Genomic DNA, 16,726 nt, shown 5'->3' on the forward strand with positions numbered 1-16,726 from the left:
TGTCTCGGAGACCAGCCACTCGCCCACCAAATACTCGTGGCTGTCCAGTCGTTACAAAAATTATGAGAACCCAGAACCAAAAGGATAGGGCAGTTTGTGGCTTGTGTTTCCTATCACCCCCAACTCAAGAAATTGACGATTTGTGTGTGTGTGTGTGTGTCTGTGTGTGTGTGTGTGTGTGTGTGTGTGTGTGTGTGTGTGTGTGTGTGTGTGTGTGTGTGTGTGTAAGAGCGAGTGAAGGCGATGATTTAGTGTTTTCAAGGTTCCCGTGCAGACCATTACCACGCAGGAAACAACTCCTGGTGAGGGTGTTGTCAGAGTCACTCAGCAGGTGCGGCGTGGTGTGCCGTCATGGGGAAGCCCGCCACTGAATAAAGAACTGGAAGGCACTCACACAACGCATGCCTCACCAGCCTCTCAGGGAAACTTCTGCTGGGGGAAAACTGGAGGGAAGCGAACCTCCAATAAGAAGTCCGGAAAGAGAGAGAAAGAAAAAAAAAATCTCACGTCCGTAAAAATAAAAATATTTAATGATTTGTTTGTTGGCGCGATGTGAGCCTTGAGATCCGTAGATAGTGGTTTGAGATTTCTTCCTGACACACAAAAAAACAGACACATACATATATACACACAGAGAGGCAAGCAAGCAGATAGACACTAGTGAGTGAATCAACAGAAGAATAAAAAAGTAGATGAAAAAGGTAAAATCAAAGGAATAAAAGCATTTCTCCTTCTGTTAGTTATATTTATATAATAACATACGTACATATTCAGTAATTCTGCACAACGATGTACTCCACAGTCTTAACATCTCTGAGTCCTCTGTTGTAATACTCGCAAGATAAGAATGCTGCTGTGAAAAAAAAAAAAAAATCAAACAGACAGAAGTTAACACTGAATATGATAATGAGGGAACGAGGGAGAGAGGTGGACGTTGAATCTGGGCCCGTCCTCCCCGCAGACTGTGGCCGAGCAAACAGTGTCAACGTGACGCACCGTGGAGGGAATGTGCACAAAATGAGACAGAGAGAGATTCCAAAATCCTGTAAATAAATGGTTCTCGTAGGAAAAGTTTTAGACCCACTCCAGGGATGCGGGCGAGGCGGGACCGGCGGCTCTGTGAAAGAACACGCATTATTTGCTTCGTTAAGGTGTGTCCAAACAATCGAGCATGCCCGACGGGCAAACAGTGATACCAGATCACAATGAGTAATGAGAATGAGGGTTGATGACGTCAGAAGCGGGAAAACCACAGGCAGGGATCTGGCAACAAACAGTACTACCAGATGTAGCTGAGCCCTGTACAATATCTACTCCTTCACCGGGAAAAGACTGGCGGGCAAAGTTGTAAACTGATGAGTGGTGTCAAATACGGGTTCATGGTTCAGTTTCACACTGACCCTGCTAAGGAGTCAGGTGCGGCACTTGTCTCACCATGCCGAACACAGTCGAGAGGAAGAAAATAGCCTTGTGTGGGATAATTCCTGGATTGTATATAAAAAAGAAAAAAACAAGCCAGAGCTCATAGGCGTGTGTGGTGCAAGGACTGGTTGAGGAAAAGAGGAGAGTTGGGAAGTCATGCAACTATATATCGCGAACTCCACGACAAGCCTGAAGATGGTTTTATCCAGTATATGAGAATGGATGTAAATAGTTTCCACACACTCCTAGGAAAAGTGGAACCATACATAACAAAACAAGATACCCACTTGAGGCAGAGCATATGTGCAGAGGCTCGTCTGGAAGCAACCCTCAGATTCTTAGCATCTGGATGTTCATACACAGCACTGCAATACTCCACCAGGATATCCAAGCAGAGTTTGTCTCTCATCATACCGGAAACATGCAAAGCAATATACACAGCTCTCAGAGATGATTACTTGAAGGTGAGCGCTTCTGTAACTTAAATTAACCAGAAAACATGTAAAGGGATTATCTTCAGTGTTAAAAACAAAACTCAAATAATGCAAACAACTTTATTGAGCTTAGTACATAGTGTATTGTCGTCCATTATGTATGCTTATGTTATGTGTAATAAAGGCCCAGCTGTGTTTATATGAAATAATAGTGCTATTTCTATCCATTACATATATACTTTAGCATATATGTATATGGATACATGTGTGTCTGCTCCCGCATATATATGTATACATACGTGTGTGTGTGTGTGTGTTCACACTTTACAATTTCCATTTATTTTTAGGGGGCTGGAACACAATCCAAACTCAAAATAAAAAAATGCACTATGTGTAAACCCATCTAGATTATGAATTACTGTCTAATCATTGAGGAAGTTGAAAGTTTACCAAGTTTAGCAAGAAATATAACGTCATATATTAATTTTTGTGCCACAATTTGGGTTTCACCCGTCAGTTGTCGCAAGTCATTTGCAATTACTTTTGCAAAATCAGTGAACTCATCGGCAGTGTCTTGTGTAGACGACAATTCCCTCATTTGCTGGAGGGCTTCCCTAATTACGTCATCTGCATCGTCATGTGTCCTTTTGGCTGATCGCTTGGAAGTACAGGGCGTAGAAGTATCACGTGGTGTCACATTTGTATCCGTAGAAGATGCACACTGGGACATTGCTGGTTTTCTTGGTGCAGTAGAGGTTGCAGCTTCGCCCACTAGCAGTGGATTGTTGAAAATCTATAATGATTATAAAAGAAAACTTTATTACATGTGTAATAATTATGTGTAGCTAGAAATACACACAAAAGATCACGAGAGAGAGAGAGAGAGAGAGAGAGAAAGAGAGAGAGAGAGAGAGAGAGAGAGAGAGAGAGAGAGAGAGAGAGAGAGAGAGGGGGTGGTTGAGACGGAGGGGTAGAGAGATGAGGGGTTAGAGGGAGATAAGAGAGGAAGGGGAGGGAGAAGGGAAGGGAGGGAGAAGGAAGGGAGGATGCGAAAGAGAGAGAACGATAGGGTGTTGAATATAAATTTGTAAATGAATAGTAGTATGTCTTTCATGAAAATTCGGTCGTCATGCCTTTATAATATTTACTTAAATTGACAGACACTTACAACACCAGAGGAGTGGATGACTGTGGCACATGGATTTCAGAGAAGATGGAATTTCCCAAACTGTTTGGGAGCTATTGACGGGAAGCATGTGTCGATAAGAGCTCCACGTGATAGTGGTTCATATTTTTACAACTACAAAGGCAACCACAGCATTGTACTTCTTGCCATATGTGACGCAAATTGTGAATTTATATATGCGGACATAGGCACAAATGATAGAGTATCAGATGGTGGTGTGTGGGACAAGTGTTCTGTCAGTAGTCTCATACAAAATAATACTGCTGGTTTGCCAGAAGATGCAATTCTTGGAAGTAGTAGTCTGCCATTTCCATATGTTTTTGTGGCAGATGATGCATTTCCATTGCAGCGACACATTATGAAACCTTTTTCATATAGGAGTCAGGATACAAGAGAGCGCATTTTCTCATACCGGCTCTCTAGGGCAAGGCGAACCGTGGAAAATGCATTTGGTATTTTGGCCAATAGATTTCGTGTGTTTCACTCACCAATTGATCTACCTCCATCAAAGATTGAATATATTGTTTTAGCATGCACCTCTTTGCATAACTTTCTCATAAGAGACCATGTGAGACACTACACGCCGGAAGGATCTTTAGATGTTGAAGATCTGTCAGTAGGACAAATTATTCCTGGAACATGGCGACAAACTCCTGAGTTACCAGGAACACAGAGAGTAATCTGTAATGACATGGCTGATGGTAAGAGTGTGCGTGAACAGTTTATGGATTACTTTAATGGTGTAGGGTCAGTATCATGGCAACACTTGTACATAGGTGAAGAGGGTTAATTGTGATAAATGTCTATATACCTAGGTGTATTTCATGTTGTGTATTGTCTCTGAATGTAATACTTATTGAACTTTGTATTCATGCACATATGTGCACATGTGAAACAAAAGACTTGGCTTTCTTTATGTTTAAACAGAAAATTATTATTATTTCTCATAATAAAATTATAACAGTGTCTACAATGTTTCATTTCCCTTTCCTTTCATCACCATCTTTATCAATTAATCACCACATCCTGCATGTCTCAGGTGAAATGCCTGTTGGAGAGAGAGAGAGAGAGAGAGAGAGAGAGAGAGAGAGAGAGAGAGAGAGAGAGAGAGAGAGAGAGAGAGAGAGAGAGAGAGAGATCGTTTATGAACTTACCTCATGATCATTATGTTCTTCCACAGCTTTGTTACTGTCAGGATCGATGTTTGACTGAGATGTCCTCGTTATGCCACCATCATTGAGAAAAGAAAGCTCATCAAAGCACCATAACTTGGGGCTGTACACGTCGTCTGTCCCAGCTCCTGACTTGCGAGAGTTTTCTATCTGTCGCATTTCACGCCTGTACTGATTTCGCAAACAATCTAGTTTCTTTTTTATATCCGCAATGGTAACGGATGCATACTTCTTTTCTATTTCTCTTGTTATTGCTGTAAGGGCTGTTACATGTTTATTTCTGTCCTTATAATCAGCACTCTTTATGTTCCACAAGCAAGGTTTTTGACGGTACATATCAATTATCCATGCTGTATCTTCCCTGGACCACTGAACGTTTCCTCCTTCAGGTACACTTGTAGAAGGACCGCCAGGCATGCTGATATGCACAGAACACTTTGAATGCGAGATAGATTCCTACTTAATTACGAGGACACATTTAGTGTTTCGCATCATACCACTCGAAACAGTTTCTGGGGTTTCCTACAAACTCACAGACATTTGCCCGCTAGTTTACCCCCAGTCTCCTCGCTTCTGACGTCACCTTCGTGCCTGCCACTCACCCTCCTTGCTATTGTATTGGAACGGGATCTGGTATCACTGTTTGCCCGTCGAGCATGCTCGATAGTGTGGACACACCTTAAATTAGTGAGCCAGGGAGGAACAAACAGTAACTCACCTGACGCCTGCTGGCGTGTGGCGCTGGCATGGAGGGAAGACGTGAGACTCTCCAGGGCCATGATACCAGAGGGGGAGACAGGCAGGCGAGGTGATTCTGATAATGAGAGGAGGGACGTGTGATGCATTTAGGTCTCAGAAGCACTTAAATGAAGAGAGATGAATTTAAAAGCCGTTAAATGAAGGGATGAGTGTAAGAGATAACGTGTCATGTACTGGGCAGTGATGACACTTAATTGGAAATAAGGAGCTTGACAAAGTGGTGATTATGAAGGTAACGTGTGATTTACTAAGTGACGCTAGATAGGACAAGCAGGTGCACTAAATGGTGGTGACTGTGGTGTTAACATGTGATGTGTTATGCTAGACAATACCCGGAAGCGAGCACATGATCATTATGTGACAGTGTATCATGTATTTTATTGGACAAAGATCCAGCAGATGGGAAAAAGGATCTAGACCAAGTATTAGTGATCGTAATGGTGTGATTGAGAGGAAGGAGAGGGTAAAGCCAGACTGAGAAGAGGAAGCCCATTAACTTCACCCACACGCCTTCAGTCTTACACTCATTTTAACAGTTTATTAACCCTTTTATTGGTATGGCTGGCCTTCGCTATCTTTTCTATCACTGTAAAAGTTGATTGCATGGAGACACACGAGAGAAAAGAAATAAAACAAAGTTATTTTTGTGTTTTTTCCCCTGAAGAAATATTAACGAGGGTCTAGCACAAAAATAGTATCTAAAAAGTACAGGTATTATAGTGTCTGGTCGCATGGCAGGGAAAGTAAGGAGAGCCGCACTGCCAGTACAGCCGTCAGGAAGCCAATCCCGTATATTTGCCTGTTAATCCTGTCATCAACTCTGGTTCGAACTAACCGAACATAATTCGAACAGACCGAACATAATTGAACCATACCACAAACAACCAAACACTACAGGTATTAAAGGGGAAAATTTTGTCCAGTAGTGAAAGGCTTAAAAAACGTTGATACAAAAAAGTGTGGCGGTTAACGATGCAAAGATTGGCAGGGCACATACTACACAATATATATATATATATATATATATATATATATATATATATATATATATATATATATATATATATATATATATATATATATATATATATATATATATATATATATATATTTTTTTTTTATTTTTTTTATTATTTTTTTTTTTTATGTAGGAAGGATACTGGCCAAGGGCAACAAAAATCTAATAAAAAAAATGCCCACTGAAATACCAGTCTTGAAGGAATTCAAGTCATAGGAAGGTGGAAATACAGAAGCAGGCAAGGAGTTCCAGAGTTTACCAGAGAAAGGAATGAATGATTGAGAATACTGGTTAACTCTTGCATTAGAGAGGTGGACAGAATAGGGGTGAGAGAAAGAAGAAAGTCTTGTGCAGCGAGGCCGTGGAAGGAGGGGGGGCATGCAGTTAGCAGGATCAGAAGAGCAGTTGGCATGAAAATAGTGGTAGAAGACAGCTAAATATGCAACATTGCGGCGGTGAGAGAGAGAGTGAAGACAGTCAGTTAGAGGGGAGGAATTGATGAGACGAAAAGCTTTTGATTCCGCCCTGTCTAGAAGAGCAGTATGAGTGGAACCCCCCCAGACATGTGAAGCATACTCCATGCATGGACGGATAAGACTCTTGTACAGAGTAAGCAGCTGAGGGGGTGAGAAAAACTGGCGGAGACGTCTCAGAACGCCTAACTTCATAGAAGCTGTTTTAGCTAGAGATGAGATGTGAAGTTTCCAGTTCAGATTATAAGTAAAGGACAGACCAAGGATGTTCAGTGTAGAAGAGGGGGACAGTTGAGTGTCATTGAAGAAGAGGGGATAGTTGTCTGGAAGGTTGTGTCGAGTTGATAGATGAAGGAATTGAGTTTTTGAGGCATTGAACAATACCAAGTTTGCTCTGCCCCAATCAGAAATTTTAGAAAGATCAGAAGTCAGGCGTTCTGTGGCTTCCCTGCGTGATATGTTTACCTCCTGAAGGGTTGGACGTCTATGAAAAGACGTGGAAAAGTGCAGGGTGGTATCATTAGCATAGGAGTGGATAGGACAAGAAGTTTGGTTTAGAAGATCATTAATGAATAATAAGAAGAGAGTGGGTGACAGGACAGAACCCTGAGAAACACCACTGTTAATAGATTTAGGAGAAGAACGGTGACCGTCTACCACAGCAGCAATAGAACGGTCAGAAAGGAAACTTGAGATGAAGTTACAGAGAGAAGGATAGAAACCGTAGGAGGGTAGTTTGGAAATCAAAGCTTTGTGCCAGACTCTATCAAAGGCTTTTGATATGTCCAAGGCAACAGCAAAAGTTTCACAAAAGTCTCTAAAAGAGGATGACCAAGACTAAGTAAGGAAAGCCAGAAGATCACCAGTAGAGTGGCCTTGACGGAACCCATACTGGCGATCAGATAGAAGGTTGTGAAGTGATAGATGTTTAAGAATCTTCCTGTTGAGGATAGATTCAAAAACTTTAGATAAGCAGGAAATTAAAGCAATAGGACGGTAGTTTGAGGGATTAGAGCGGTTACTCTTTTTAGGAACAGGTTGAATGTAAGCAAACTTCCAGCAAGAAGGAAAGGTAAATGTTGACAGACAGAGCTGAAAGAGTTTGACTAGGCAAGGTGCAAGCACGGAGACACAATTTCGGAGAACAATAGAAGGGATCCCATCAGGTCCATAAGCCTTCCGAGGGTTTAGGCCAGCGAGGGCATGGAAAACATCATTACGAAGAATTTTAATACGAGGCATGAAGTAGTCAGAGGGTGGAGGAGAGGGAGGAACTAGCCCAGAATCGTCCAAGGTAGAGTTTTTAGCAAAGGTTTGAGCAAAGACTTCAGCTTTAGAAATAGATGTGATAGCAGTGGTGCCATCTGGTTGAAGTAGAGGAGGGAAAGAAGAAGAAGCAAAGTTATTGGAGATATTTTGGGCTAGATGCCAGAAATCACGAGGGGAGTTAGATCTTGAAAGGTTTTGACATTTTCTGTTAATGAAGGAGTTTTCGTCTAGTTGGAGAACAGACTTGGCATGGTTCCGGGCAGAAATATAAAGTGCATGAGATTCTGGTGATGGAAGGCTTAAGTACCTTTTGTGGGCCACCTCTCTATCATGCATAGCACGAGAACAAGCTGTGTTCAACCAAGGTTTAGAAGGTTTAGGACGAGAAAAAGAGTGAGGAATGTACGCCTCCATGCCAGACACTATCACCTCTGTTATGCGCTCAGCACACAAAGACGGGTCTCTGACACGGAAGCAGTAGTCATTCCAAGGAGAATCAGCAAAATACCTCCTCAGGTCCCCCCAACTAGCAGAGGCAAAACGCCAGAGGCACCTTCGCCTAGGGGGATCCTGAGGAGGGATTGGAGTGATAGGACAAGATAAAGATATGAGATTGTGATCGGAGGAGCCCAACGGAGAAGAAAGGGTGATAGCATAAGCAGAAGGATTAGAGGTCAGGAAAAGGTCAAGAATGTTGGGCGTATCTCCAAGACGGTCAGGAATACGAGTAGGGTGTTGCACCAATTGCTCTAGGTCATGGAGGATAGCAAAGTTGTAGGCTAGTTCACCAGGAAGGTCAGTGAAGGGAGAGGAAAGCCAAAGCTGGTGGTGAACATTGAAGTCTCCAAGAATGGAGATCTCTGCAAAAGGGAAGAGGGTCAGAATGTGCTCCACTTTGGAAGTTAAGTAGTCAAAGAATTTCTTATAGTCAGAGGAGTTAGGAGAGAGGTATACAGCACAGATAAATTTAATATGAGAATGAATATATATATATATATATATATATATATATATATATATATATATATATATATATATATATATATATATATATATATATATATATATATATATATATATATATATATATATATATATATATATATATATATATATATATATATATATACGAGTATATACTCGTATATATATATATATATATATATATATATATATATATATATATATATATATATATATATATATATATATATATATATATATATATATATATATATATATATATATATATATATATATATATATATATATATATATAAAGAGTACTCAGCTCCCAGGCCATCCGGTACGCCTTTTTTTAATATATGTATTTATCATCGGGGATATTTAATGACACTCAGTCCACCCACCATCACCACCTCCACGGCAGCAGGTCTTAGTCAGCAGAGCTCCTCAGGCAATCACCTTCACTCGCGTGCCCTTCCTTGTCTTATTATCGAACATTCGTAACTGACCAGCAGCTTGACATGACCTTTTATAACTGGTCAACCGATGTTTCATTAGCGGCGACCTCATTTCTGCTGATTTCTTGATAGCCCATCACGAGCTCCGCCGCCAATCCCTCCAGCCCACACTTGCCGCCGCCACACACACACACACACACGCTGCTTTCATCGTGGTGAGTTGCGGCCTGACAGCTTCCTATAACCATCCTGAGCTTGGTGCCCGCATCCCGCAGTGTGTGTCTCACACACCCCGTGACCTCGGCGGCTCGGGAAAGGTCCAGGCAACGTCCTTTTGGGTGTTCGCGGGATTGTGAAATGTTGCTTGTGTAAAGTGTTAAGAATAAGACTTTGGCCGGGATGGTGTTTGTGAGGAATGTGTGATTCTGCTTTGTTGCTTAGTGTGCTGTTGAGTTAAGTGGTTTGGGAGGATGGTAGTGTTGTGGTTGTTAAAGGGTAGGTTGTATTGCATTGAATCGGATAGTAGTAGTAGTAGTAATAGAAACAGTAGTAGTAGTAGTAGTAATAGTAGTAGTAGTGGTAGTAGTAGTGGTGGTGATGGTGATAGCAAGGTTAAGGAGGAGGAGGAAAAGCGACAATGATGATGTCAATGATTATAACAACAGCAATATTAATGAGTGATAATGTTTGAGTCGCACAGAAGCATATACATTATAACATTAAAGAGAGAAAAAAATAATTGACGGAGAGATAACTATAATCATTATAAACATAGATACAAAAACAATTACAATTACAACAAATACCAATATGTAGACATCAAAGCATTTTACAGGTAGGCAGTGTTGATGATGAGCCGCTTCATTAAAACTTGCTCTGCTGTTGTTGATGATCCCCCTTCTTGACTAAACACACTGACACATTCCTTCTTGCTCCACAGCCACCTCCAAGCATTGCACTGCCTAGAAATTAGTACATATAATCTTTTAATTTCCCTTTTCTCTTTCTTGTCTATGTTTATAAAGATTTCATTGTTTTTATTCCTGGGAACTGAGTGATAAATAGAACAGAAACTGCTAAATCCAATCTCTTATTTCATTTTTTCTGCTTCTTGTTTATGTTTATAAAAAAATATACTTGTTCTTATTGCTGGGAATTGGTAAATCTCATCATTGTTTGAAATTACTAAATCTAATCTCATGACTACTAAATCTAATCATTGCTGGGAATTACTAAATCGAATCATTGTTACTGTTGGAAATTGCTAAATTAAATCTTTTCATTCACATTTTTCTTTCCTGTCTATCCTTATCAAGATTGCATTCCTCTTAGTGCTGGGAATTGTCGTATATCTCATTGGAAAAGGTAAACATTTCCAAACTGCTTCCCGAACCAGGATCCTCGAGCACCAAGAGCCTCATCCGCAACTCAAGCAGGCCCCGGGGACTTATCTGTCATGCATGAGTCACGAGTTCGGGTTTGTGAGTGTGCCGCCGGTAGGGTTGGCAGCCTTGACACGACACACGGCTTGCACACTCGTTACTTGGGTTTTATATTGATGAGCACGAAATAATACTGTCACAGTAGAGGCTCCAGAGAGAGAGAGAGAGAGAGAGAAGGGGGGTTTAATCTCTCTCTCTCTCTCTCTCTCTCTCTCTCTCTCCCTCTTGCTTTAGCTGACAACTGTAATGAAGTATCTCTATCTTATGGTGTCTGACGCTATTTGCGTAGTAAATTAATCAAATCAAATTAATCTCTCTCTCTCTCTCTCTCTCTCTCTCTCTCTCTCTCTCTCTCTCTCTCTCTCTCTCTCTCTCTCTCTCTCTCTCTCTCTCTCTCTCTCTCTCAACAGAGGAACTTTAAGGTAAATTAAAGAATTATAGCAAAAGGAGCGTACTAAGATTGTTGGAGGAGGAGGAGGAGGAGGAGGAGGAAGATGACGAGGAGCAGGAGGAGCAGAAAGAAGAAGAAGAGCAGGAGGAATAAAAAGACAAGGAGCAGCAGGAGGAGGAGAAGGAAGAAGAGTTGACAGGAAGCGGAGGTGAATCACCGTAAACTCTTTTATATACAATCTTTTGAAAGGAACGGGATCCTTATGAAAACCTTTGTAGTGCTTCTGTAGTTAGTGGCAGCTTTCATAATCACGTGACTCAAGTAAGGTAACAAGAGCCCTGCCATCACTAGTTGCCGGAAGTGTGATATAACATGCGGGATTATGTAACACTGATAATTTCTTTTTTTACATTTTTTTTTTTCTGTACGTAGATTAAACATTAAGTTTTCCAGATTTTTTTCCGTTTTTCGCAAAGTGCAGTGTTTTTTTTTTTTCTATAACTTCTTGATAGCCTGCTCTCTCTCTCTCTCTCTCTCTCTCTCTCTCTCTCTCTCTCTCTCTCTCTCTCTCTCTCTCTCTCTCTCTCTCTCTCTCTCTCTCTCTCTCTCTCCGTCTACAGTTATTATATGTTCTGTCCACGAACCTGAGGACATATCGCATCCTAAACAAAACAGACGTTCCCTTCCCGTCTTCACGTCTGAAAGTTGCAATATTTACTTTTTTGTCATCGAGCACAGCAGGCGATGTTTCTGGCGCTGGTGTGTTTGATAAAGCAACTGTTTGAGATTCCAGATTCTGCTTTTGAACGCGAAGGTTTAATGAACCGATCGAAATTTATTGCATGTTTTCTTACTTACATCTCTCCTGTGTGCCTTCATTGCGTAGCTTTTCAACAGGTCTGCTCCTTCAGTGTCCCTCTTGTCATCTAAAAAATTACTTAGCCCACAACATTACGTATGCTAAGATCACCACCTTGCCTCCGTTTTCTTCGTCCCTTCATTTTCATTCTTGTCCTTGTCACTGTCGTCCTCCTTGACCTCCTCCTCCTCCTCCTCCTCCTAGCTCTTGTTTTTGTTGTTGTTTTTGTTGTTATTGTTCTCCTTCTCTTCCTCCTCCCCCTTCACCACCACCACCACTACCACCACCACCACCATCACCACCCACATCCCCTTTACGGTGCCACCAATCCCCTGAACAAACATCACCATCCTTCACGTAAGCCCATAACTCAACGCTAACACCTGCCTCCCCATGGTTCCTGCAGCAGAGGGAGGTGTTCGACGCGCTCTTCTTCACCACCTGGTTCTGCACGGCCTGGACGGGGCCTCGCCTGTCATCCCTGCTTCGCGAGGGACAAGGACTCACTCAAGGTCTCCCTCAAAACCATCGCGCAGAATTTCAGGGACCGCGGCGTCACTTTCAGTAAGTTGAGAGAGAGAGAGAGAGAGAGAGAGAGAGAGAGAGAGAGAGAGAGAGAGAGAGAGAGAGAGACTTAAGTTGTTTTCATATCTGGATGTGCGTTGTAATCCCACGCTCAGGGCGGCACAACAGCAAGGAGAGGCATGGCCCGAGCCCCGTCTAAGGACAATGTCTCTCTGGGGGATTTTTAGGGATAAGCCGCTCGAGCTGACTGCCGCCTTGTTGTCCTGGGCACTGCTGAGACCGAGGGCAGGGAGGGAGGGAGAGAGGCAGGAAGAAAAGGGACTTAGCTTGGAGGAAGAGCTTGTCTGTGTTTTATCTCTTCGTAGGGATGATTGTTTCAGTAGGGGAATGAATTTTATTTATTTATTTGCTCCGAGAGATCCGAACGCGATACATACAGTTACATGTGTGTGTATGTGTGTGTGTGTGTGTGTGTGTGTGTGTGTGTGTGTGTGTGTGTGTGTGTGTGTGTGTGTGTGTGTGTGTGTGTGCGTGTGTGTGTGTTTGCGTGCGAGGCAGCATCACAACACACACAGAGGCTGAGTAGTGGTGCTACATCCCTGAGAGAGTGTCACGGGGACTAAGGCGGTTATGAGATGAAAGGTGGGAGAGAACTTCACACTCCAGAATAAATTCCAGCGCCTGATGTGAGACAATCGGGAAGGTGTGACGTCACCTTCAGAAATCGCAGCGATCGTGCCTCAGCCATGTAAGTGAAGCAAGAGTCGAGGGCAAAGTTGCCTTGATTTGGCTTGGCAGGTTGTCAGCACGGCACCACTTGGTATTATTCTAGCGACACATTATGAAATTCCATCCAAGTCAGCTGCCGTTGAAGGATAAATGACAAGAAAGAATATTTTCCTAGCAATAAAAAAAATCAATGTGTTAAATCAGAAGGATAGAAGGACACGATAGAAAATTTGTAATATATTAATGGTGAAGTATTACGAAAAGACTCAACTAAAATAGCTCTCTTAACAGATGCTAGCACTGCAGAGAGAGAGAGAGAGAGAGAGAGAGAGAGAGAGAGAGAGAGAGAGAGAGAGAGAGAGAGAGAGAGAGAGAGAGAGAGAGAGAGAGAGAGAGAGAGAGAGAGAGAGAGAGCAGCATGAAGCAGCGAGAGAGCATGAAGCAGCGAATATTGACAAGTGGCATTAATAAACACACACGTCTTGCTCTTCTTTCCCCTTCGCTTGATCTCGTTTGGCTCAACACTCGGGTCTTCCTTGGCTGTCTTCCTGTTGTTCCGTAGGTGTCTCTAATGATGAGGAAGGAAGTACACGCTACGACAAACAATGCTGGAAGTAGTAGTAGTAGTACTACTACTAGTAGTAGTAGTAGTAGTAGCAATGATAATAATAATAGTAATAGTCTGGCTATATTTAATTTATCTGACTATATACCAGGCCGCATCACACACTCTTACGCCCTGCTGTAAACGAACAGTCTCGTAAACATAATAATAAAAATAATTATAATAATAATAATGATAATAATAATAATAATAATAATAATAATAATAATAATAATAATAATAATAATAATAATAATATAATAATAATAATAATAAGAGTAAGATGATGAAAACAAAAGTAATGACGATAATATTGACTTTTTTTCATCCGGAGGCATATACATCTTATAAGAAACAATTGACACACACAATAATTACAAAATATATTAACAATGGTAAAAGAAATCAATGTTATAGTAAAGTACAACTCAATGAAAAAAATACTAATAATGTTCTATATTAATATGAAAACCAATACTTTCAGAAGCACAGGTGCATTCTTATCAACCATCCTCTGGAAATTGTTAGAGATCATTCCCTTGCATTATATAACTACTCCACGTCCTTAATATATATATATATATATATATATATATATATATATATATATATATATATATATATATATATATATATATATATATATATATATATATATATATATATATATATATATATATATATAAAGTCAACCAATTATGAACCTCTCTCTCTCTCTCTCTCTCTCTCTCTCTCTCTCTCTCATGGCGGAGGCTAAAGATAGTCAGGTTTACTGCACAGACATACTAGATTCGCATTTATAATCGTTGTGATGTTTTATTTCTGCTTATTTTAACAGTCTCTAGTGAAGTTATTGGAGTTTAAAATGGTATTGTCATCATTCTGGTGATAGCTTTATCAAGGAGTGAGAAAATACGTACACGAGCCTAACTAGCCATCTTAGTGAGAGATCGAAGCCTTTAACCCTTTAACTGCTATCTGGTACACCTTTCCTCAATTACTAATCACTCTGAGACATTTCTACTTGTTCTGCAGCCATCTGCAATCTTTAAACTGTGTACAAATTGCAAAATCTATTCTTTTTAATCCCCTTCTTGTAGATGCTTATAAAGATTTCAGGCACTACTTTTGGTGGTGGTAATTGCTTTGTGTCGCAGTGGAAGGGTTAAGAGTCCTGATGAGATGACGAAGCCTTTAATTTAAGAGTACAGGATTCAGACATACATTCATTCATACCTACGTCATGAGTTCCCCCAGGCTAAATTTCACCACTAAGACTCCGCGTTTAAGATGTCGTCCAAAAATAATTTCGCTCTACTTTTCTTTTATATTTGTATTTTATTCTACTTAATTATTCGTTCATTCATTTCTTTCTTTATTTTTTTGCATGGGTGAGATATTCGTGGGGAATCATTTACTCGCATGGAATTTTGTAAGCAGCCGTGCAGTCGCCAGCCAGCCTTACCTATCGTGGCCATGTGAAGGCTGCGTGCGTCCACCCACAAATACCACCAGTGATAAGATGATCCTGAGAGGAGCTGAAATTAGACCTCGCAAGATAAACCAACAGACAATGGAACTTTCCCTCTCTCCCCTCACTCCTGTGCTCCCCGTCAGCCTTTCCTGCCTCGGGAAATGAAGCACGGTACATCCTTCAAGAACCATATTCATAAACCCTCTTCTCTTTCACCACCATCATTTTTAAAGGCCACAGAGATGATTAGCTCCCAAGCCCATGGTCGCGAGGCTGTTTCTGGGAATCGATGGACCACCTCAGAAATCACTAATCGATTGTAATTATATTCGATATAATTATGATTTTAACCTAGATTATATAATCTGTATTGTTAATTATGATTAGTTAGTGTAATATGTAAAAAATAGGCGTTAATTAACACACGTACACACACCTAGAAACGCCAGGTCAGGCCAGGATTGCTATTAGGGCTGCAGCCAAAGGAGTGATGAGAGTGCTGCTGGCCAGTGTTGGTGTCTTCACTCCACGCAGCGGCTCATTTGAGAGTTTGGCGTGTAACAAGAGTGACGGTTAGTATTGTAAACATGCGTGTGACAAGTCGGTAGAATAAACATGCATGTGGAAAAAAAAAAAAAAAACTTGTATAAAATAAAGGTGCATTAGAGTGAAACGTTTCCCATCCCGCCACAAGTTCACTTCAGGCTGCAAAAATCGAAAATCTCACGGCTCTGGCTATCGTTTTGTTGCAGCTCCGTGAAAACTCGATAGCGGCCAATACCTGCCGGGGAATCATCCCCTTGTTGCGCCGCCGCCCGTGACGTCACCACGAAAAGATACACAGTGCGACAGACAATACTCGTCTAAACCTGGAATGAGGCGGAGGGTGCGGCGAAGTGGTCAGCTGTGGCTGTGGCCGCCTTCAGCCCACCCGCCTGACTGCTCCTCTTTGTCACCGAGTCATGGGAAAGTCGAGGTGTTATATATAGTAAACGCCTCGCACCTGCGCCTCCTAAATGCTTAATCCTTTCACTGTCGGATCATTTTTCTTTTTATCATCTGCTACTTTATAGGCGCTCATTTGTGTACAGTGACTCCTCCCCTACAGTTCTTTATTTACTTTATTCTTTTTAGTAATAGCTGCTGATTGCATAGAGCTCGGAAACTGTTAGTAGAAGTGAATAGATTGACAGTGAACACGTAACACACAGTGTGTGTGTGTGTGTGTGTGTAAAGACGGCACCCTAATTAATGAAGCAGATTCCCTGCCTGTATTTCTAACAAAAGTGCCAAAAGAAATGTTTCACGATACACCGTATCTTGAAACATTTCTGCCCGCACCCTGACTACTTTCAAGAGGCTGTAGTTGAAATTACACGAGTTTTAAGAGTGTTTCTGTGGTTCTAGTTACAGACTGGTAAGGTCTCTACAGCATCAACGGGAGAACCAGTCTTGAAAACCCGGGTAATTATTTCTGTGGCCTTTGAAAATAGTCTGGTGAAAGAGCAAGGCCTTTCAGAATACAAGCACATAACCTTGCTTCAT

The 16,726-nt window shown here is 41.3% G+C and overlaps 1 protein-coding gene and 1 long non-coding RNA gene across 4 annotated transcripts; one reads left to right on the forward strand and one right to left on the reverse strand.

The window, feature by feature from the left end:
* The first annotated feature begins 930 nt into the window (after window positions 1-930).
* Window positions 931-4,021, forward strand: LOC135095216 (putative nuclease HARBI1). Its single transcript, XM_063996002.1, has 2 exons — window positions 931-1,886; window positions 3,017-4,021. Exons 1-2 carry the CDS (start codon window positions 1,635-1,637, stop codon window positions 3,830-3,832), a joined length of 1,068 nt encoding a protein of 355 aa, XP_063852072.1. The 5' UTR covers window positions 931-1,634; the 3' UTR covers window positions 3,833-4,021.
* Window positions 1,967-16,355, reverse strand: LOC135095217 (uncharacterized). 3 transcript variants are annotated; one of them, XR_010264143.1, is made up of 4 exons: window positions 16,051-16,355; window positions 9,955-10,119; window positions 4,933-5,028; window positions 1,967-2,649 (listed from the first exon to the last, which is right to left on the reverse strand). It is a non-coding gene; the product is annotated as an uncharacterized LOC135095217 (long non-coding RNA). The 3 variants fall into 3 exon arrangements; XR_010264144.1 differs by having other exon boundaries at window positions 9,991-10,119; window positions 16,051-16,351; XR_010264142.1 differs by having other exon boundaries at window positions 9,964-10,119; window positions 16,051-16,348.
* Window positions 16,356-16,726: the final 371 nt, after the last annotated feature.

This window comes from Scylla paramamosain, chromosome 48 (assembly GCF_035594125.1).
Source record: "Scylla paramamosain isolate STU-SP2022 chromosome 48, ASM3559412v1, whole genome shotgun sequence".
Classification (NCBI taxonomy): Eukaryota; Metazoa; Arthropoda; class Malacostraca; order Decapoda; family Portunidae; genus Scylla; species Scylla paramamosain.

Coding starts and splice junctions, on each gene's coding strand:
- LOC135095216 (XM_063996002.1), top strand. CDS start 1,635: ATGAGAATGGATGTAAATAGTTTCCACACACTCCTAGGAAAAGTGGAA. Junction 1,887..3,016: donor TCAGAGATGATTACTTGAAG/GTGAGCGCTTCT, acceptor TTAAATTGACAG/ACACTTACAACACCAGAGGA.